This window comes from Meleagris gallopavo, chromosome 2 (genome assembly GCF_000146605.3).
Source record: "Meleagris gallopavo isolate NT-WF06-2002-E0010 breed Aviagen turkey brand Nicholas breeding stock chromosome 2, Turkey_5.1, whole genome shotgun sequence".
Lineage (NCBI taxonomy): Eukaryota > Metazoa > Chordata > Aves > Galliformes > Phasianidae > Meleagris > Meleagris gallopavo.
The window spans coordinates 78,297,526-78,320,313 of NC_015012.2; the positions used below are offsets into that span (position 1 = coordinate 78,297,526).

Below are 22,788 nucleotides of genomic sequence, written 5' to 3' on the forward strand. Positions count from 1 at the left end.
AGTGGTAATTTTTGAATTACAGTTTAATCACTTTCATACTTGCTCATCAAACACAATGACTGCTGAATCCCAGCTCTGCCTTTCACATCCGACTGCTGCACAGTTCCGCTCCCTTCTCTGGTCTTCCACACAAGTCTCTCAGACATACCTGATGGAGAGTCCAGCTCTCTGAGCATTCTCCTCCAATGTCCCAAAAGGCATTGAATGTGCCCATCAGCATCAGTTCTTCATGTATATGTCCACACTCCCACCATGAACTGTCCTGCCTTTTGTTCTATAGCTGATTTACAAGTATAGAATCATAGAATCATTTGAGTTGGAAGAGACTTTTAAATGCCATCTAGTCCAAATGCCTTGCAATAAACAGGGACACTTAAAGCTAGATCAGATTGCTCAGAGCCCTGCTCAGCCTGGCCTTGAGTGTATCCAAGGACAGAGCATCCACCACCTCTCTGGTCAACCTGTCCCAGTGCCTCACCACAGTTATTGTAAAAAGCATTTTCCATAATATTCAGTCTAAATCTCCCCTCTTTAATTTGAAACCATTTCCCTTTGTCCTATCATGTCAGACCCTACTGAAGCATCTGTCCTCTTCTTTCTTACAGCCCTCTTTAAGATACTGAAAGGCTTGCAGGTCTCCCTGGAGCCTTCTCTTCTCCAGGATGAATAGCTCCAGCTCTCTCAGCCTGTTCTTATAACCTTTACTTCCCTTTTTCCACTCACACTCCTTCTAAAAAACCAAATATTTTACCCTTATTTTGCTATACTATTTTTAAATCCAGTACTTCTTATACTATTACCTATGCATTTTCAGCTTTATATGGTATTAAAGAGTTGATTTTCTAGGCATAGCTGTTCTTATAAGTCTTTACTCCTTAGAAGAGCCTCTAAATTCCCCCTGTCTGGTTTCACATTGCTTGTACTGTATGCTTTCTGAGAAATAGCATGCTACTTTGGCCTCGTTGTCTCTGGTTGGTTCCAGTTAAATTCAAGAACGGTTTTTCTTCATATGCAAATTAGCCAAATGTCAAATATCATGCAGTACTATGTTCTCCATTCTTCTTGTGCTCATAGCGCATCCTGCTCTCCCTTAGCTTTTCCATCACAAATTGCTGCCTTGGATATGTCAGTGGGATACTATCCCACTTCCTGCATTTGCATATTCTTGACTAAGTTTGACTAAAGGAAGGAGTAAAAAGTAAAACATTTTTCCATATTACTTACCATCTGATGGGAGCAATACAATTTCCCTTTGTAAGTATCTGAGAAAGGTATATTCTATTTGCAGTTATTTTTCTCAGGCTGTAAATAATTTATTATAGCAATTTCAGAAGGAGTATAAACCTTGGGTGCTTGGGTGCCCTCCCTCATCCCTGCAGATCAGCAATGACCTTCTCAGAGGGGTGCCACTGACAGCGAATTTGAGACCAGCAGTATGTGAAGCTGAAAATATCATTAGATTATTACCAGGATAGCCAATGGGAGAGTAGAGAAAAATGTAGGTGAAATTGGGCTTCCTTTGAAGCAAAGCTGAACTGAGAAAAAAAGGAAGGCAGTGATATTTCATTTCCCAGGTATGGGTGGGAAGAACTTTGTTTGACTGCTCTTAGGGAGAAACTTTATTCCTATGCATCATCATTTATAAAACATTTAATGAAGGGAGTTGTTCACTGGGAAGGAGAACTTGTTCTATATGCTTGCTCTTCCCTTCCCACCAGGTGAAATTCCAGCTCTGCCCATGTCAGATTTTTTTAGTGTTTGTGTTATTTCTGCTTGCCTCTCCTGCTCCTTCCTGTTGCTACGGATGCACTGTGGAGAGGCAGCTCTGTCCCCAGCAATCTCATCCAAAAGAAGGTCATTCTGTATTGTTTCTAGTTCAGTAATTCACTGTGGTAACAAGACACAGACAATGGCAGTATTTATAGATGTAGTTAGAAAAGGGAGATTAATTAAGGGTCATTTTGAAAGGATGGTCCCACTGCTTTGAAAATTAACTAAAGATCATGCAGCTATGACTGCTGCTCAGTAAGGTTTGCTTCCACTTTTAAGGCAGATGTGTCTGATGTCATTTGACTATGAATAAATTGGAATGGCTGGATGCTATGGGAAATCTGCTGTAAAAGCAGATGTCAGCTAGACTGTTTCAGTTCCTACAAAGCACTTGTAAATTCCAGAGCGTTGTGGCCTCTTTTAGTTGAACCACACAGAGTCAGCAGCAGATGCTGGTTGCTGTCCATTAAACACTGTTAAAAAACTGCTTAAGGAATGATGACATTGTTCTTTTCCCTGGTTCTCTTGTCTTTCCATCAAGAATATTTCAAGGATGTTCTGCTCTTCTTTGATATGTGAAATTAGGTTAGTTCTTTGTTGGAATCAAGTCACATAGGGATTCAGCTCTGTGCAGAGGCACATGTTCATTATGTATGTTTTAGGTTCTGCTTTAGGAATCAAGTTTTGGGAACTTCACTGCCTGCAAATAATGCCACAGTTCATGTTTTGAACGTGTTTGTGCATTGCTTGTTCTGGTGTAAGAACAGCAGGAGGTGAAGGTCAGAGTCATTCACAATGTTATGAGGACATACTTTTGCATTTAGCATTGGTGGATTTTGCTGCCCAGTACCCTTCCATAGGCCATATTTGGTTTTTACTGATGTTTGTTTGAAGAAGATAATGATGACAGGACCTGTTTATGAAACACTTCTGAGATATAGTTACATTAGTTAAAATAAGTAATGTTTATGAATATTGTAAATGCAAAGTAAATGAATATTTTCTGAACTTTACTTGAACTTATTTCATCTTCATTGACCCAATTTGTTTTGACTAATAAGATGTAAACTATAGGTTTGGAGAAAATCTTCTTGAGCACAGCTAGGACTTTCAGAGTTCCTGCTGGTCAAAATTTGGCTTTGGCTAGCCTATTATTTTATGCTAATGTTAGGGTTTTTTTCTCCTCTGAAATATAACCACTGGTAAATCACCTCAAGCCAGTTTTCATCATTTCCTTTCACCCCCAAGACTTTCCTTCACAGTGACTAGGTTAAATTTCAGGGAGCCTGTAGCAGAACAAGCAGAAAATAAATGTATCCTTGAAGGTCTGGAAGCTGTGACAGCAGATGCTGCCAGATGGATATGGGATAAAGTACAGGAATAGGCTATCTTTCCTATGGAAAGTAGGATTTGGGTCCAGGTTTAGATTCAGGCAGTTGAACTAAGCTTTCTCCAGAAGTCCACAGGCTGTGACGGGAACTTTGTTACCTTGCTCACAATAAAAACATGCATTTAGATATCTAAGTATGGAGCTAACTTGCATCTCTGTTTCTTTACACATATTTTAAACTGGATTAAAAAAAAAATAATAATAAGCCAAGTGATGCATTCAGCAGCAGGACTGCAGTTAATAGAGTGATGACATATTTATTAAGTGATAAATTCAACTGATGATGTAGGAAGATCATAGAATCGTGCAAACATATAGTGCTGAGATGCACTTGATCCCATCACCTGTCATTGATAGAGATGTTAAAGATTTCCCCATCCCAAGACAAACCTCTAGGGAACACCACTTTTGACCAACCTTCACCTGAATGTAAAGTCATTGACAACAACCCTCTGGCTTCAGCATTCTAACCAATTCCTTATCCACTGAATAGTCCACCCTTCAAATCTGTATCTCTCCAACTTAGAGATAAGGATGTGATGTGGGATCATGTCAAGGGTCTTGCAGAAATCTATATAGATGACATGTGTTGCCTTCCCTTTGTCCACTGATGCTGTCACTCCAACATAGAAGGTCACCAGATTGGTCAGACACGATCTTCCTTTGGTGAAGCCACGCTGGATCATCACGTCTTGGATCATCTGCTCAACCGTTCCTTAACATGTCTCCCAGCAGGATCTACTCCATGATCTTTGCAGGCACAGAGGTGAGGCTGATTGGTCTGTAGTTCCCTGGGTCCTCCTTCCTCTCTTTTACAAAAATGGGAGTGATGTTTCCCTTTTTCCAGTCCCTGGAGATTTCACCTGACAGCCACAACTTTCCAAACACAATGGAGAGCAGCTCAGCAACACATCAGCCAGCTCCTCTGGGACACTGGGATTGTGAATGTATTTACAGATTTGCTATGATCTTGATTGCACCATTAATGTTGAAGGGAAGTGGCAAATATTTGAATATTTAAATATTTGAAAATTGTGCTATTATAATGGTTTGATTTAAAACAACTTCATCCCTCAAGTTCTGTTGAATCTATGTCAAACTATAGAATTTTAGCCTGATGAATCTAACAGAAACAACACTAATCTTAGCCTAAATTGCTGCCTGACAATAGCCACACTGAGATTCTTAGGGTGTTCCCCATGTCTGTGTGTTGATGCAAGGAGAGCCTCTCACACGTGCTCTTTTTTGGCAGTAAAGAGCTCTGTCAGGAGGTCAATTATAGTTGCTCTAAAAATTTTATTAGCTTTCTGCAAAATGGTTTACTCATCCTTTTGCTATTCTACTCACACTCTCTTATGAGGACACCTTGTTCCTGAATGCTAGAAAAAAGAAAGGCGTGGGGAATTGCCAGTGAATTGCCCCAGTAGGTGCAACTTGGCATGATCTGAAGAGCTGCTGTGCTCGTGTTCCCCCACCCTGAATAGAGACCCTGTGTCTCCTTGTCTTGGCGAGACTACCAATCATCTCCTGCTGCAAAACCAGCCCTCCCACCCCAAAGAGTTGCAAAGAGTTAAAATGAGACATCAAAGCTTTCCGTAAATTGTATGAAGTGCTGCTTTCACCTCTTCTATTGTTTCCCACATCTGCAAAATGTAGGATAAAGACATGAAGAGGTGGCCTGGCTGTAAAAACTTTTGTCTTCATCTTAGGTGTGCCGTGACGAGGAGCTTACTGTGAAAATATGTCTCTAAAATTAAAATTAATTTCCCAGGAGCCTCCCTACTTATTTTCTTTCATTTGAAAAGCTCACTTAGCTTCCATTAACAGAGGCTTCAGCAATATATTCTCTTAACTGTTACAGACATTTTATAGGCAAGCGTAAAATATGCCAAACAAAGGAGTGATGACAGGATCTATCTCACAGAACTCCTGGCTGCTGCCTGAGACAGAGTTACCTCTTCAGCTTGCCCTGCAGCCACCTGCTGACACCATGGTGCCAAGAAAGTGCACGCGTATTCTCCTGGAGTTCAGTGTCCATAGTCCAGTCAGGTGAAGCCCTTGGGCTTTGGGTCCTAATGGATGCAATTAGAAAATGTCCACTGGTGCGAAGTTGGTTTGGCTAGCCTCAGATTTTGTATCCTTGCCCAGAAGAGGACACTGAGGCTGCTGCAGGTCTCTGGAAGAAGTAGCAGTGCTGGTGTCTCACAGGCCAAAATTGTAACATCAGCAGTTTAGATGAGATGCTTAAAGGCAATCTGAGCACCAAACTGTTTTTTCTGTGGGTGACCACTCACTTGTGAGAGGATGATGAAGTGTTGAGCAGTTCTTAATGGCAAAGCAGAATCTGTGATCAAAATCCTCACAAGTTCATAAGTTGCAAAAAAAAAATCTGAAGTAGTCACTGTTTGGTCTGATTTTTAGGTGGTGCTCTGTGGAGCCAGGAGCCGCACAAGATGACCCTTGTGGATCCCTTCCAACTCAGGATATTCTGTGGTTCTATGATATTTACTTTAATGGTTTATTCTTGGTGGATTTGGAGGGCATCTGCAACGTTATTTATCTTGGTTATTATTAACCATGAGAGACCTTTTCCTATGGGATTTGGAGAGGACAAACCCTACTGCACCCCACAGGCAGTGACGTATCTGCTCCATGGGACATCAGCCACTGCTCAGTGACAGGTGGTTCTGATGGGTGGTGCTCTGAAATGCCCACCAATTATCCAGGAAGAAAGCGGTCAGCGTGCTCCATACACTTCTGCCTACCAGATATCCCACAGCATGTCACCTGCTTTACTGCTTCCCAGTTGGTGACACCAGGTGGGGAGATGGGCATGCAGGGTGGCAAACGGGCCTGAACACCACACAGAGGCCGTGTTTGAAGCCAGGACAGAGAGCGAAACAAAGAAAAGACAGAGAACAGAGCAAAAAACATGCTGTAAGCCCACTTATGAGATTCAGACATGACAAGAGATGTTAGAGCAAACACAGCAAGAGCAAGAAAAGAAAACGTGATTTTGGCCTGGTGGGCAGGAAGTAAAGGAGAGATGGCCAAGGAGTGGGAAGGGGCAGAGCTCCTCACAGCCTCAGCTGACAGCACTTGGCTGCTGTGAGAGTCACAGGTTTGGTACATGCCTGGGAAGAGCAGAAGGGGTTTTTAAAAGACTGCTGCATATTTCAGGTCTTCCCAAGATCTTCGTTTTAGCCCTGCAGCTGGTGTAAGTTCAAGGAGCACATGCCTGTCTATCGATTTTTCTGACACCTTGAATTAATCAAAGGTTAAAGTGTGTCAAGAGAATGTTTAATTCATGTATTTAGCAAGTACAGCTCTTTCATCTGCCCACACAACATGCCCTGGAAATATGCTAAACTGGAGCATTAGCTCAGGCAGTGCTAAAATGAGAAACTGCTAAGTGACAAGGCTTCTGCCAAATACTGAAAGCAAATACCAACACCGTCTCTGTCTTTGTTTCATCTCTAAATTATGAATTCTGCTTGCTGTAGTAATTAAAGCACCCGCTGAGAAGTGCTTCGTGGTGCTACTGTTGTACAAAGAAGAACTTTTCATCCCAGGGATCACCTCAGGCACCAGTGGTGCCAGCAGCCCACTGCAGTTAGAGATGCTGCCACTGCCCAGAGGCCCTGGCACCACCTCGGCCTCCTCCACTTCCATTTAATCTCCATGTCATTCTATGATTCTATGATTCTAATGTGCAGCCCATACCAATGGATCACAGCACTGGAGACAGTAGACCCCAAGGGGCACCTGAGAGCCTTCAGTGTAGCAAGGGACCAGGGATAAGCCACAGGGAAACTCCCATCACTTCCAAGCAGCCTCCAAGCCTGCCTGCACTGGCTCCCTGAGCAGCTTTGCTGTGCCATCTGGGTGCCAAAAATAACTCTAAAGGCTTCTCCTGCTGCCATCACCACTCTTTAAATCACTTCATGACAAGCGCACACCAGCAGGTTGGTTCTGCCAGACTTGTTTCGCATCTCAGGTTGTGTGAGTCTGGGCTTCCCCCACACACAGAAAGAAACATAGTGAGCCGGAAAGAGCTGTGCATTCTCTGCAATGCTCATCCAAGCAGAGAGACTTGCAGTGGGTAAATAGAGGGCACTGGGGGTATATTAAAAAAGGAAGCTGAGGCAGAAAGTACTGATAGGACAGGGGGAAAGGTTTCAGACTTACAGATGGGAAGATTTAGATTAGATATAAGGAAGAAGTTCTTTTATGATGAAGGTGGTGAGGCACCGGAACAGGTTGCCCAGAGAGGTGGTGGATGGGACATCCCTGGAGACATCCAAGGTCAGTCTGGATGGGGCTCTGAGCAACTTGATCTAGCTGTAGGTGTCCCTGTTAATTGCAGAGGAGGTGGACTAAATGACATTTAAGAGTCCCTTCCAATTCAAAAGATCTTATGATTCTATCATAAAGTTATATCCTCTTCAGATGTAATTTTAATTAGAAAGTGCATAATTAAATGATAAAAATTGTATATATGAACATATTAGTGTGCTGCTCATATCATACTTAAAAGTAAATGAGCTATATTAGTTCCTACAGTACATCATTCACCTCTGCCTCTTCACAAACTACATTCTTCCTTCCTCTTCTCATTAGCACACAAATTAAGAGCAGCAAAAAGACAACAAGCCTTCAGCCCTATCTCTTCCAGGCACTGTGGCATAGAGAGGGCTGCATGCAGCTCCCAGCAGAGCTGCTGGCCAAGCCACCCGTCGTTTCCATAGCATCAATTATCCCAAGCCACAGCACCGGGCTATCACCAGAGGGAGCTGCAGCAAGGACAAAGAGCGGCGTTTCGCCGTAGTTTTCATTGGCACACACAACGCAGTCCAAACGCCTTTTCCGAATTACATTTTTTATTAGACGAGCACAGTTTTAATACATAATTTAAAACTCCACGTGTACACAGTCTAGGATGCAACGTGTTCCCTCCCGCGCCGAGCTACAGAACACCGAGGCCGTGTCGAGGCGAGCACCAGCTCTGCTTTGCAGTGTTACAAGCGGTGGGGAGCAGGAGCTTTGCACACAGGTCTGCGCAGGATGGGATGAAGCATATGAGGATGAGGCAAAGAACAGGATGAAAGGAATGAGGTGGATCTGCCCTGGCTGAAGGAATGCCCTCAAGAAGCAGCTCTCCATTTCCCCTCCCAGATTCCTCAGGGTGAAGAGGCAAGCAGCTCGTGCTTACATCTCCCTGCACTGCGCACATTAAGCTGTAGTGAAACTAGTGGGGAAGTTGTATAAAACCGATGGGATTTGGCACTACCTGGTGAAGATCCCAGTGTTGTGCTCCTGTGAAGGCAGTTCTCTTGCCGCAAGTCACTGCCTGAAGTCTCAGGCTTCCACTTTGCTATCACGGGATTCCAACAAGAACTGGACTCCCTAAATGAAAGGCCTGACAGGGGTGGGGGGAACTGGGAGGGACAACAAAGAAACCCACAAAGAGCTGGCAGCCTCCTTCCATTTCAGTGATAACACTTGGGCTGCTCAATGCTTCCATAAGAGAGTTATTTTAAAGCACAAAGATGGATTTAGGGGCTTTATTCCACATCCACTTCCTTGGAAGGTTTGATTCTAAACAGTCAAAGCACGTCTCTTGACTCAGGCCACAAAATCAACATACTGATTTATTAAAAAAATAGTGATAATAGAAACTACCTCTTTGTGAGTTCAAAGCTGAGCACATCTGAGAAGACCCTACAGTAACAGTCCCCTCTCTGGCAAGGCACTATCCAGCAGTGTGTGGCACAAGCAAAAACATCTCTATAAAGCCACTGATACAGTGAACGTGTGCATGCACATAGGCCCACACAACCACTTCAGCTAGGTATAAATATTTAAAGTTTAGCTCACACTACTCTCTCCCTTAAAAAGTGGGGTAATTACAAATATTAGCTAAAAATTGGGATCACCTCTATATGCAAAATATCTTAAACAAAATTAGGAATTTTCTATTTCTTTCAATAAATGGCTCATTTCCACAGAACTTTTCCATTATCCAGTAGTTACATCTCATTATTACAAAACTGGTTTAAAAAATTCCAGATCATCTTGTGTAACAAACTAGAACTCTACTTGCTTTAATTACAAAAATAAGGCTGTTGCACAACAGACAAAATTCACATTCAAGCAACATATATGCTTTCTGGCTTTTAGCTAGCCGCTCGTAATTCAAAAGCAAACATTCTAAGGGACTTACACTGCCAATCCATGCAAACAAGCAGGATATCTTGGAGCTAGTGTTGTCCACCATACAACTGATTATACACACAGGAATGCTCTGAAATAAGCTACTTTCACCTTTTGGCTGCAACAGAACTTGCTCTCCATTGAGCTGGAGATTTCTATTCTACAATTACCAAAATTCAAGAGGAATTCTGTAAAACTAATTTCATCCCTGGAGAATTCAGCAAGATATTGCCTTTTGCAACAGACTGCCAGGGATTTTCCCTGGGATTATTTAAGTGGATTTACTCACTTGTGTGATTTTTTCAAAAGTGGGACTTCAGGCAGTTTTCTAAGTTTACAATATATCAAGTACATGATAAATCCAGGATGGCTTCTCTGTAATTAACTGTGTAATTATCTCAATTTATATCTGTATTCTTTTTCTAAGTTAAAGAATCTTAAAAAAAAATAAAAATTACTTAGAACTTGTTAATGTACAGCTCTATCTCGTGTCACATTCCCCTCTTATAGTAAAGGTCAAGTCTCATGAAAATATGGGATTGGTGACAAGAGTGAAATAATAACTTACAACATACAACATAAATCCTAAAAATGCATATACATACACTTGTATACAGACATACATACATATGAATGTTATCAACCCCCATTAAGGGGTCCTCTAGAGAAGGTGCTCTAACCAAGACTTTGTCTAGTAAATACCACCATGGACATGAAATCTGTGTGTGCTCTTGCTCCATCTAGCTCCCCTAGCTAAGCTGAGGAGGTACCCAAGGGTCCAAAGAGAGACCAAAAAGGTCCAAACATTTATGGATGGATATCATTTTAAAGCTTAACATCTCCTTTTATAAAGCTTTCTTGCCTTTGTACTAAAGGGAAAAGTCACACAGATGTAAGCAGCTTGTAGCTGAGACAACACCAAAAGGAAGGTAACCTGTTCTTTACTCCAGAAACTGGTAGTCATGAACATCGCTCAAATCATACCTCTATTATCTTGAGTACTGTCTTGTCCAAAATCTGAGAATCTATCATTCAGCATCTTTGGCAGGGACTTGGAGAAATATCTACTGTGTACCCTCAGTAAAACTGCAAACAACATAGAACTTGAGAACTTGAGTGGCTGGCAGAGCTTCAGTCCAGGGATCTCAATAGCCACGAAGACTGGGCTAACAGAAACCTCCTGAATTTTGAAAAGGATGAAAGCAAATTTCTGCCCTCGAGGTGGTGACCGCGGGATTTGATGAAAGTCAGGTTGGACATAAGCCAGCAATGCACTACTTGGTACTGATGAGTGCTACTTCTGAAACATTTTATCCACTTTTTCTCAAGTTGAAGAAACTGGAAAGAGTAGCCCTCCACCAAACCAAAGCAGCCAGAGACCTGAAACACAGAGTCTATGAAGAGAGTTTAACAAAAATTTAACAAAACTGCGTTTGTTTAATCTATCAAGATGACTAAGAGGTGATCTTATGGTATCCTACTACTATCTTGGGATCCTACTACTATCTTGGGTCACAAAAAGGTGGTGCCAAACTCTTCCTGTGAGAGCTGGAAGAGAAAGCAAAGGAATAGCTACAAGTTACTACCTGGGAGAACAGGCTGGATGCTAGGAGATTACTGCAGCATCAGCACTGCTTAAATAGATGGTTATGAGACCTCCATCTCTGGACGTTTTTAACACCTCTAAACAAGCCCACATCTGACCTGAGATAGTGTTGGTGTGAGTCCTGGTTTATAGAAAGCTGGACCAGATGATCGCTAGTTGTCCTTTCCAACTAACTCGTATAGGACAGCATGGTTATTGACTTTAATAGAACATGAGATTTGTTGCACAGACAGGGTTCATTTCTGACACCTTTTAGAAGAAGCTGGGCTTCAGAGATTCCGTGATTACAAAAAGGCTTGGTTGTCCTTCATTTATGCAAAGACATGAGGATGTGTGTTTGAGTAGCACTATCCAGTCATTATGAAGTCACTTAGGAATGAGACAGTTTGCAGCATAGCTCTTATTTTAACAGCCAGACTTGATTCAAAACACAGAATGCAATTTGACTTCTTTCCGGAACATGTTTTGTAATGGTTATTGGCAAGTCACAGGCCTTGCATCTGCTATGCTTGTCATTACAGTTCTACTGAAACAATCTCCACCTGGCTCCTGTTCCTCAGTTGAGCTGACTGTTGTGGCCTCGTCCAGCAAAGTACATGCTCAGCTTTCTCACTATCTTTGAGGCACCTCCACAGTTCCATACGTGGGGACATAAGTAGGACAACAGCTCGGCGACTCAGGTATGCTGACGGGCAGTGGCAAAGTGTTTACCAGTATAGGGGACTGAATGCTCTCTCCAAAAGTATCTCTTTGACTCTTATGTGGCTAATGGTGGAGATGTAGGTTTGATTACTGGTCAATTCAAAGTTTTGGCAAAATTTCATTTTTAGACAGTCCAACTGTCCAACTTTGGGTGTTTAATCTTTCTTGGTAAACAGATAACAGAAATCTTTAGCTATGAGACCTCTTCTTTTGAACTAAGCAGTACAGCCTCACCACATGATTTCACATGCATTTCACACTATTTTGGAAAAGGAACCATGTCAAAATATCTTGCTTTGGCACCCCGTTCATGATAACAATTGTTTTTAAAGAACCAGTATCGTGAGGCAAATCAAGTTTTCATGACAAAGGTTAGCAACTGTTGTTTCTTACCATAAAAATGATCTAGCATAAGGATAATAATAAATAAATGTAGAATAAAAATACAGCAGTTACTGGCTTGAACTGAGATCTTAAGATGTTAAGATCAACAGTTTTTTTTTCTGGATAGTAGTTAGCACAAACATTCTAATAACCACCGGCATTTTAACTGTGCTGATGAGGTAATTTCAGAAACAGTAGTTGGTAGAATTAAAAACATAAGGAACCTGTCTGTATGAATTTATTCATGAATGACAGAAGCCCTGCACTTCCACTTCTTATCTTTAAACCTATGTATCTATTAGAATATCAGTGCTAGTTGCAAAAGCAATCCAAAGATAGAAGTGCTACCATCAATGAGTATTTTTAAAAAGGAAGATGCGTAGCCCAGCCTTAATCCTATTTCATATACATCTTATTAACTCCACATTGGTGGGAGAGCACCATCTTATAGCAAGCAGACTACTACTAAGGATACAAGTTTGCTCTATCACAGTGATCCATAAGTGAAGCTGTCATGTGCCAAAGAACAGGGTCATTCATCCAGAAGATGCAGTTGTTGATACTTCAGAGAGGTTTTCTGGGGTTATGACTCCTATTTAAAAGAAAAGAGAGGGGGAAAAAAAGATTATTAATGCTATGAATACGTATTCATTTTCTGTGTCTGTAACTCTCACAATAGAATGTTCCTACCCCTTGTCCACAAAACATCTAAGGACACATCCCTCTGAAACAATACTGGACTGATAGAGTGTTCTAGCCAAGCTTGTAATGACAATGCTCCAGGTTTATAGCAGGCTCTTTCCCGGGAATATAACTGCATACAAGCTGCTATTTCTGATAGCAAAAGAACATCTTTTTCCTGGGACTAACTCTTCAAGCTCCAAAGCAAGGCATGCTGCCAAAATAACCTGCTTTTGTGGTTCCCTGATGAAGTTCCCTCCTACTCCTCTCCTCCAGGCAGTCCAGAAATAAACTCCTGACAGGAGAGTAACTCTGTACATACCAAAGAGCTACCATCCAGGCCTGAAGCAGCACTACTACCAACCACAGCTATATTACAGCAGCAAAGGGGAGAAAATCCTCTCCTATGTTTCTAATCTAATGCCCAAGGGTGCTTATATAGACATTTGAAGATATTATTCAGGCTTCCAGGTGACAATAAAATCTCATATATTATACTGTCCTCAACAGAAATATGTTTACTGGATTTGTATTCTGTTCTGCAAATTTGTATTATTTAAATTTTAATTATTATCCATAAAGTTTCTGCAACTCCTGGCTGCTCCATCTAGTCAGCACTTAAAAAAATAATAATGCATAATCAGTAAGTGCTGTCTTTGTTGGCCATATAGCCAACACAATGACATTTTCATGAGATAAGTTCCAGACATTCTAGTGATCAAGACTATCTCTGTCCAGTTAAAAAAGCCAGTTGCTATCAATTCACATTGATAATGTGACACAAAAATATACTTCTCAAACTTCATTATGTGAGGACTCAAATTACCTCATATGTGTATGCTTATTTTTTATTTTAAATGCTTTACTTCTCTTTGTATTTCAATTACCTCATTAACATGAAGTAATAGCTACCACGGTAGCTGTGCATCTAGATGAAAAGTTCATTCAGTTTAAGGAAAGTTCAGTCTCAATATTTCAAGAATTCCACGAAAAGTCTGCCATATTACACTGACCTTCGGTGCCAAACTAGGTTTCAGTCCAAGAAAGGAGAAGACAGTGTTGCTCTCCTTCGATTCAAAAAAGCAATCATAATCCTAGAAGAAAAGAAAAAAGAAAAAAAAAGATGAGCCAACATCTGTATTCATGTTTTCCTGCTTGATCTTCCCATGCTATGTATCAGAGTAAAGGATGATATGTAATAAAGCTCTGGAAAATACTGATACTTATCCATTTTCTCCCATGTAAACTTATTCTGAAAGGTAATGACATCACCAACTCCAAAGGAAATGAAAAAATGCATATATTCTCTAACTGAAACACCTTTCACTACTTCATTTGGTAGAGAAATATAAACATGGATTTGTATGAACAAGAAATTCATTGCAGATATATTTTTAAGTAGTTAGGTGCCTAACAATTCAAACAAGCTTCTGATGAGGTTTCCAACACGCATTTCAGCAAACAAAATACTAACATGGAAACCTCCAGCTGACCTCTTCACTTTTTCTGTGATGGAAGAGACTTCACTACAACTCTCATCCTTTGAAGTTAGCAATCTTATCTCAAATTTGGACACATCACATGGTTATAAATGAAATGTTACCATAAAGAATTGTGTTTTATAGAAAGGTTAAAAAAAAAAAAAGATTCATTGTCATAACTATGTTTCTTTTAGGGTTGAGCTGCTTAAAATCAGTGTCTGATCTCAAAGTCTTACTACTGCTTTTACTACTATTGCATAGGACAACTGCTACTCTTCTAACATCAGATAAGCTGATAGACTTCAGTTTTTAAGGGAAATAGTGAAGAACAGAGCACAATTTAGTGAATTGGCAAATAGCAAGAAACTAGGAAGTTTCAGGTTTTCTTAGCAGTTTAATAAAGATTTCCTCTATGGCCACTGACAAACAATAAAAGCACCCAGTTCAGACTCCTCTCCTCCTCCACATGGTTATAAAGTAGAATATTAATACCCTACTTAACTACTTCTGACACATAAAATACTACGTAAGTGTCAGGAAATTTCAGCTATGTGCTCATCATTACGTAGCAATTATTTCTAAATATTTAAAATCAGTAGTTACATATATTTAACTTAAATGTATCCAGTAAGAGAAATCCCTTTAAATATTGACTGTGCACATGTACACTTTCAGTACAGAATAGTAACAGGTAGTCTTTGGACCTCCACATACTTGCCATCTGCATGGTAGTGGTTTGCAATGCTCCTGACCTCAAAACTTAGCGTTCCTTTTGCTCCTATCTCCTGATCTTGTTAGTTTTTGAGACCCATTTCTCACTGTAACAGTTACAGGTGCTGCTATCACTGAAATTCAACCTCAGTTTTTGCCCAGCATTATCTGCTTTGCCCACTTGTTTCCTTCCACCTCTGCCTTCTCCTGAACCTGTAAACTCACAAGCCACCCACAATCACAGGGGACCATGTAAGTTAAGTAAAATAAGCTCTAGTTGAAAAGGAAAAATTCTTTGACCTGGCTGTCATTGGAAGGCCATAATAGTGTGTAAGATTAAGAACCTTCTGTCTTCCAACCAAAGTTTACTAAAGCCTATCCTACCATCATTCGTGTTTACATTTTGCCTTCTAGCTCCTAAGTAGGAAGCAAAAAAAATGTTTCTCCAAGTGTGATACATAATTTCCAATGAATGCCACCTACTCACTTGGCCCTATGAGAAATGCCAAGTTTATTTGCTTTCACTGCCAGGGGAATTAAATGCCTGAAGGAATAAAGCCACACTGGAGCATAGGAAATTACAGTCTCCTGCACGGATCAGCATCATGGATTGGAAAATAGACCTTGCAGACAGATGCTGCTTATCATTATGAGCACAGAACTATTACCATTACATTTTAAAATGCTAACATATGGAGATACTCGAGACAGTTACAAGTCCCTTCTTTGTTACTTTTAGGGACAACCTAACTTTTACATTCAACATACAATTAAACAGAGGAAATAGGCATATTTCCATCAATGAAAAATCCTTGAGGGTGATGAGCTGATGGTAATTTCTGATTTAACATATATCTAAAATTAATAGGCACAAAGTAAATCCAGATAAAGTTGACAGATCTCACAACGAGGCCATGGTATGAGCTGAAACGTTACTGGAAGCAAACCCAACAATGCCACGGATGAAAAGAGAGCAATGTAATCATTAAATACCTAGATGAATAATAAGCAATACTGCAGCTCTGTCAAAAGATGATCAGTTAAGCCCTTGACTTCTAAGAATAAAACCAGAAAATTGCACAGATGTTGCTAAATCTGAAAAGGATCCAGCCTGGCTCTGCTAAAGCAGATGAAAAGCCTTGAGGAGCATGAGCTGTATAAGAAAGCACATGTGAAGACAGTATGATCGAGAACTAGCCTTTTTTTTCACCCTGGGTTTATCCTTACATGTGTCACATGTCTCTGGAGCCAAAGGTAGGGAAGCAGTAGATGAGTACAACCCACAGTGAGAAAAATAAGGGCACCCTTTTGGCATTCGGGCAGGTTTAAATTGGCTTAGGCTACTCTTTATAAACCTGAAGACTGTAAGCAAGCAACCTGCAGGCAGGCAGCTACTGCAAGCATTTCTTCAGCTGCTTGGCTCAAGGCAAACATCATTTTCACAGCCCCCCAGGAGTTTGTTTTTTTTCCTTTCAAGAGCACAAACAGTTTTCATGAGCCTCCAGTGACTTGTTTGCCTCAGAAGTATTCAAGAGCAGACTGCTCAGTTGAGTCCTCATCTTGCATCACATTTTTAAGTCCTATTTTTTTTTTTCCTAATCCTGATGTCTCAATCAGCTTTAAGTCCATCACCACTTAAGACCATGTTCTTTTCATGTTTTCATAAGAAATGTGAAAAAAAAACCAGGGTGTGGAAATAGTCACAGCCAGAAAATAGCATCATAAGGATTAGAGCTACATTCCTTGCTCTGACAGTGACTTTGTGACTGGCTGATGCACCAGTATGTATGAACATTAACCTCCAGAAACCAATCATCAAAAGCTTTCTGCAAGTGCTAATTATCAATTTTTACTTCTGGAAGAACCCCTAAGTCTATCCCACATTTTTGCTGACTATCAAATCTGGACTCACTCTCTAAATAAAGACCCTGAAGGTTAACTAATGAGCTGAATTAAGAGTATGATTGCAAGAGCACAGAACCCAATGCATTAATTCATTTTAAAATTAACAGAACATTGAACAACCAAAAGGTGATCAGCTAGAAGAAATTTCTCCCATGTTCTGAAATATCTGCATTACAAAACTCACTATAATGCTATTGACACTTTTATGCTTTACTGTGGATTAGGAAGAAAAAGCACCACACTTTCAAATAAAGCAGCAATAAAATTTCAAACAGGAGTTTTCTTATTAATGTCTGCAATGAAAATATATGACCTCAAAATACTTTGAAAAAACGTTATAAAAATGCATAATAACTCTATAAAATTTGACAGAAATCACTTCGGTAAGGCAGTTTCTTAAGAGATTTTTGAGAAAAGTGATCTCAAGTACTACAGTCACAAGGACTCATCAGTTTTGCTGTACTCCTGTGTGTGGCAAGAGTTCAAAGTGAGTATCTCTGGCTTTCCTGGTAATATATGAAAGAAAACATGTTCTAAATACATCCCATCATTCACCTGACCTTTATAAGGAGAAGGTCTGTGGATATTTGAGCCAAATAGAAAGACAGTGACTGAGACTGAGGAAGGAAAATGGTGCTAAGGTCAGGCAGGAGCCCAACACATTTGCAATCTAAGGGGTTCCCCTTTAAAAAACTCCATGGGACTCCTACAGATGAAGTAACCCACCATCCATTATTTTTGGCAAGGCAATGGCTCCCTGCTCTGCACTGGGCTTCACTACCAGTAGCAGGTTACTACCATGTCCTTGCCATCAAGTCCATAGGCACAGTGGCTTTGCTAGGGTCAGCAGAGTAGTGCTGTCTTGACCCTGATACACCCATGCCCTGGAGGCACTCAGAAATCAGCTGATAATCTAAAGAATGCACAGATGTGACAAACTGGCACCCAGAGCCCCAATGCAAAAGGCAGATACGTGCACAGACAGAAATGTGACTGTATTACTTATTACAATCCTTGTGCTTCCCAGAGCTGCTAATTACACTTTATTAACATATAAAACCATGGCAAATTTAGTAGCTTATAAAATAAAGGGGAAGTGGACATGAATAATCAATGACAGAGATGCTCAATTCCCCTGGAAAAGTTGAAAAGACACGAAAATATGAGTGATAAATCATGAAGATGAGGGTATGAAAGGTTACAGAGAATAAGGAGTGCTAGGCAGGATAAAAAAATATATCTCTGGATGGTTTGAGGGGATAGAAAAGCAATGGGACAACAAATGGGGTTGGTAAATGATATTTCAAGGCAGAAAATGCTTCTTAACAGGATACCAGCCACATGACTGCTTCAGACTTAGCTTCTCATCTGTAAAGGCAGCAGCAGCTTGATCACCAAGTAGTCTGACAGGATACAGCCCCTCTGTTTTACCACCAGAGCAGTAAAGATGCAGGAGGAGCTACTGGAGAACAGATTAGCTGACATAATGAGCTCTCGCTTTGTTGAAAATAAACAAAGCTAACAATACTTAAGTTTCAACTGCTCACCTTCAGAGCAATGCAAATCCTTGCTGGCTTTTCGTGACAGTAGCATACAGCTCATCTTTGCTTTCCCTGCTCCTGTTGTGTGACTCCAACAAGGATAGAGACAGACTGTGGTTGAAAAGGTCTTCAGAAGCAAAGTTGCCCCAGGTGGTAATTCACATTCACTGCCCAAATGCTACCATGAAGCAAGAGCTGCTTATTCTTTGACCTGGTGGACAAGCATTCTGGTAATTGGGATTTGATGCCTTATTACAACACAAATGCCTTACTACTTCCTGGCATTTATGTGGGTTTTATGCCATCTTATGCTGGTAGGAAAGCTGCTGATCCTTGGGAATTCTCTGCTCTTTAGAAGTTCCACTTCCAGGGTAGCTCTTCTTCTCTCAGCAGCAACCACCAAGTTGTTCACAAAGCTCAACCTGGCTACAGGAGCAGCTGCATCTTGATAATGCAGACTCCTTATGTGTGCTGTATTCCTATTGCTATGAGACCAGATCATTTCAATGATGTGATTACAGACACTGCCATAAATGATGTGGCTGATAATTTGTTAACCAGGTAAACTGAGACTTGTTTAAATAACACTACAATTGCTGCTAGAAAATATTTGCTGCACATCAAAGTAAAAATTGACAATGCTGTAGATCAGCATAAATAATTGTCCTCAAGGATAATAAAAGAGAGTGATGGCATTGGGCCAAAGTAAAACATTAGCACAAAGCAAATTTTGTCTGCCAGTCAGCAATTATACAGATACTGTCTATACGCTAATGCAACTGAATTGAGAACATTTTACCTCCTGCAGTTTCAAAGACAGTGAATAAAATTCTTTCCAGTAAGTTTTTTTAAAAGAGCAAGTTTTTTCACTTTTCTTTTCATTTGCAAGGAGAAAGAGGGAACTTGTTAAACATTTCAGACATATTCTTATTGTTCATCAGGTGTTCACCACACAAAGAAGTAGAAAAACAAGCAGCCTGCCAAAGTGTAGCCTGCACTACCTTTTGATGCAGATTTTTAGAAGTCTAATTGTTAATTGGACAGAATATAAAGAGACCTCTATTGCCATGCTTTTTTAACTTGTTTCTCTTTAGCAATCACTTTTTTTATATATATATGATCATGACCTTTCTATTCTTATAAGAGAGCCAAGGTACTCTTACAAGAAATAATGGGCAATTCATAATTTAAACACATCGAATGAGCACTCTGCTACTGACCAAGTGAATACTGTGGGCCACTGAGAACAAGCTGTTAGCATCCTTCCTAAAAAGGACAGCTCAGTTCTCTGGGACAGATGACATTCATTCACTGATCTGATTAGGATTACAATGGAAAGCCTTACTCAGCACAGCTCTCCTTGGAGAATGAAGATATGCGCTCGTGTGTTCTCAGTATTATATAAATACACAAAACTATGAAAATCTTTCCTGCACAACATGGGACAGTCTAAACATTAGTTTTCCTCTAGTTAACTTCCTGATAAGATCTCTGGACAGGATTTTTAAAGAGCTTTAACAAAGCAATTTGTTAGTCCTCTCCCGTGGGCTAAATACTTATTTTAGTAATCTCTGCATTTGTAGCTTCCAAAAACAAAGGCTTTTATAAAAAGGAGGCCCATGTCAGCTACAGCTCTATTATTTGGAAAGTTACATGCTAAAATCAGGCTGTTAGTTTTGCCATTTATTCAACAACCACAAAAGGGTACACAGTCATCACATATCCAGGAACTAACGTCCCTCACCTCTGCATAGGGAGTCCAAGTGCAGAAGGGCTTCTCAAAATTAAGATATCAAAGTGGTAGAATGCCCACCTGGGCAGGAAATATTCCAGTGTACATCCAAGAAATATAGATGACAACAGGAATGTCACTTTTGTGCACCTTCTAGCAATTTTTTTCAGCACCTTTACAGATAATCTTGAGTAAGATCACACAGCATGTGCAGGAAGCTGACTGATCGGACCTGGCCAGCACAGGTTCATGAAAGGCAAGTCCTGCTGACCAGCTTCATCTCTTTCTATGATCAAGTGATCCAACTGGTGGATGAGGGAAAGGTCTTTAATGTAGTCTATCTAGACTTCAGCCAAGCCTTTGACTCTGTCACTCATGGTATTCTACTGGAGAAGCTGGCTGCTTGTGGCTTGAGGACAAGTAGACTTTTTGCTGGAGACTCAGTAGCTGGAGTGCTGGGCCCAGAGACTGGTGATATATGGAGTTAAATACAGCTGGCAACCAGTCACTCTGTGCACTTTGGCCACGACAACCTCAGGCAACACTACAGGCTTAGGGTAGAATGGCTTAAAGATTGTGAAGAGATTAAGGACCTGGAGGTGTTGGTCTACACTTGGCTGAACACGATCCAGCTGTGTACCATGGTTTAGTAGGCAGTATTGGTGGAAGGTGGACAGTTGGACTTAATGACCTTAGAGGTCTTTTCCAACCTTAATGATTCTATGATTTATCATGTTGTTAAGCCATTTGGACAATTTCAATATTATCCAATCTGACAATGACAGGAGTTTGAAAGGAGGGAGGGGCTGAAACACCAGGGAGTGAACTGTGGTAGTCACCCTCTCACAAGAAACCACAGCTTAAAGATATAAATTAATGTATAATGTATAATGATATAAATTAATAAATAAATGTCCTACACAGAAATTCTGCATGCACATATTTCAAGCTGATCTTGTTTCGAGGCACCTATAACTTTACAATGGACATGCCAACTACATTAGTTGATTTTCCTCTTAGAACATTTTACTTGTACTGATATCAGGATACATCTCAGAGCACTGAAAGAAAAATAATTGATTCCCCTCTTCTATTTGTTCCTTTTGGGAATGAGACTGTCAGAAACATCTTTCAACCTTTTCTTTGTTTTCTTTGGTCTTTGGAAGAACAGAAATGGCAAGGGATTAAATAAAGAAGAAAGCCACACAAATTGTAATGGTACTGCAGTGAATTAATGTAATGTTTGCTTATAAATGAACTACAACTGCTGCATCTTTAAAGTGTTTTTTAGAATTTAATTATATTAGCATGATTACAAGTGGTACAATGGTGTAGTGAATTACTTGTTTCGTTCTTCTTGTTCCCAGACCACTGCCATGGCCTTCTGTAGGTACTGCTCCAGTACACTGCTACATCCATATCCTGCACTATACTATGCACTCTCAATGTATTACTTAATGAGTTTTCTCATCCTTAGCCCGAGTCTTTTACAAAAGTCAGTAGTCAAAGTTGTCTTGATCCACTCAAGAATAAACCCCTTTTCTCCAAAAAAGTATGGCTCAATATGAAGCTTTAGTTTCATGAAAAGGAGAGCTAAGATCACAAATGAAACTGCTAGTGACCTATGTCTGCAGAACATCAATGTAATTAAAAAAAAAAAAAAAGCAGTATTTTTTGCTATATTACGGTAACAGTTCTAATTTTATACTGGTCATCTTTAATTCCTTCAAACTACATAAACACTCTATATTACTCTACTTAGGAAATAGTATCTGAAAACAGACTAAGATATCTTCAAAATGTATCCAGTCTTTGACAGCTATTACCTTTAAATGATGGGATAATTTACAGGAACATACCTGCTACTTGAAACAGCTATACATAACATTTAAAAAGCAGAAAATTCAGGCTAAAACTGCAGTGCTCAGCAGAAATTTATTCTCTCCACTACAGTAAATTTCAGCAGCATTAATTATTAATCTAAACAGACATTATACAATACCTGAGCAGTTAACTAGAACTTTTATCTAGTGAGATTATCACTCTTCTGAAGGCTAAACTGGACCACCAAGTTGTTGAGTTGGACAAGATCCATGCAAGGGTGCAAGGACCTGTCTGTAGGCTTGCTGGATACCACATTAGCCTCACAGCTGTCCTGGCTCCTGAACTGAAGACCCTACAGCAGTCATGCTGGAAGGTCATTATGTCACTTTGCTTCAGGATCCAAAGAAACAGCTTTCAAGCTCTGCAAAACAAACTCCACAATGGCAGGCCAGAGCAGAAACTCTGGAATGATCTCTAGCCAGATTTCTTAAATTCTCTCTTTTCTCCTTATTAGGAGTAGTTACCAGTTTGTCATTTTACACACATAAAAAAAAAAGCATCTTAAAAAAAAAAAAAGACAGAAATTTAACAGTACAGAGAAATCACTGCAACAGTATTTGACTGCGTACTGAATAGTTTCTTGAGAACACTGTCCCCTTTCAGCAGCCTATTTTCTTTGTCTATAGGCCTTCACTGTTTTGATGCAGTTGATAGTCACATATTGCATTTCAGGGAAGGACAATAAATATCAAATATCTCTTCCTCTACTGCTGTGCCCACTAGACAGTGTATCAGTGCTTACCCTAACACACACTAAACCATCTGGACAGCTTCCAAGAGGAGGAAAA

The 22,788-nt window shown here is 40.2% G+C and overlaps 1 protein-coding gene across 1 annotated transcript in view; it reads right to left on the reverse strand.

Moving 5' to 3' along the window:
- Positions 1-8,022: 8,022 nt before the first annotated feature.
- Positions 8,023-22,788, reverse strand: part of SH3BGRL2 (SH3 domain binding glutamate rich protein like 2) — a 25,724-nt gene continuing 10,958 nt past the window's right edge. Inside the window, exons 3-4 of the mRNA XM_010707701.2 lie at positions 13,760-13,840; positions 8,023-12,657 (exon numbers count right to left, since the gene is read on the reverse strand). Of these exons, the coding sequence (XP_010706003.1) occupies positions 12,649-12,657; positions 13,760-13,840 (90 nt within the window). The 3' untranslated portion in view covers positions 8,023-12,648. The remainder of the gene's footprint in view (positions 12,658-13,759; positions 13,841-22,788) is intronic.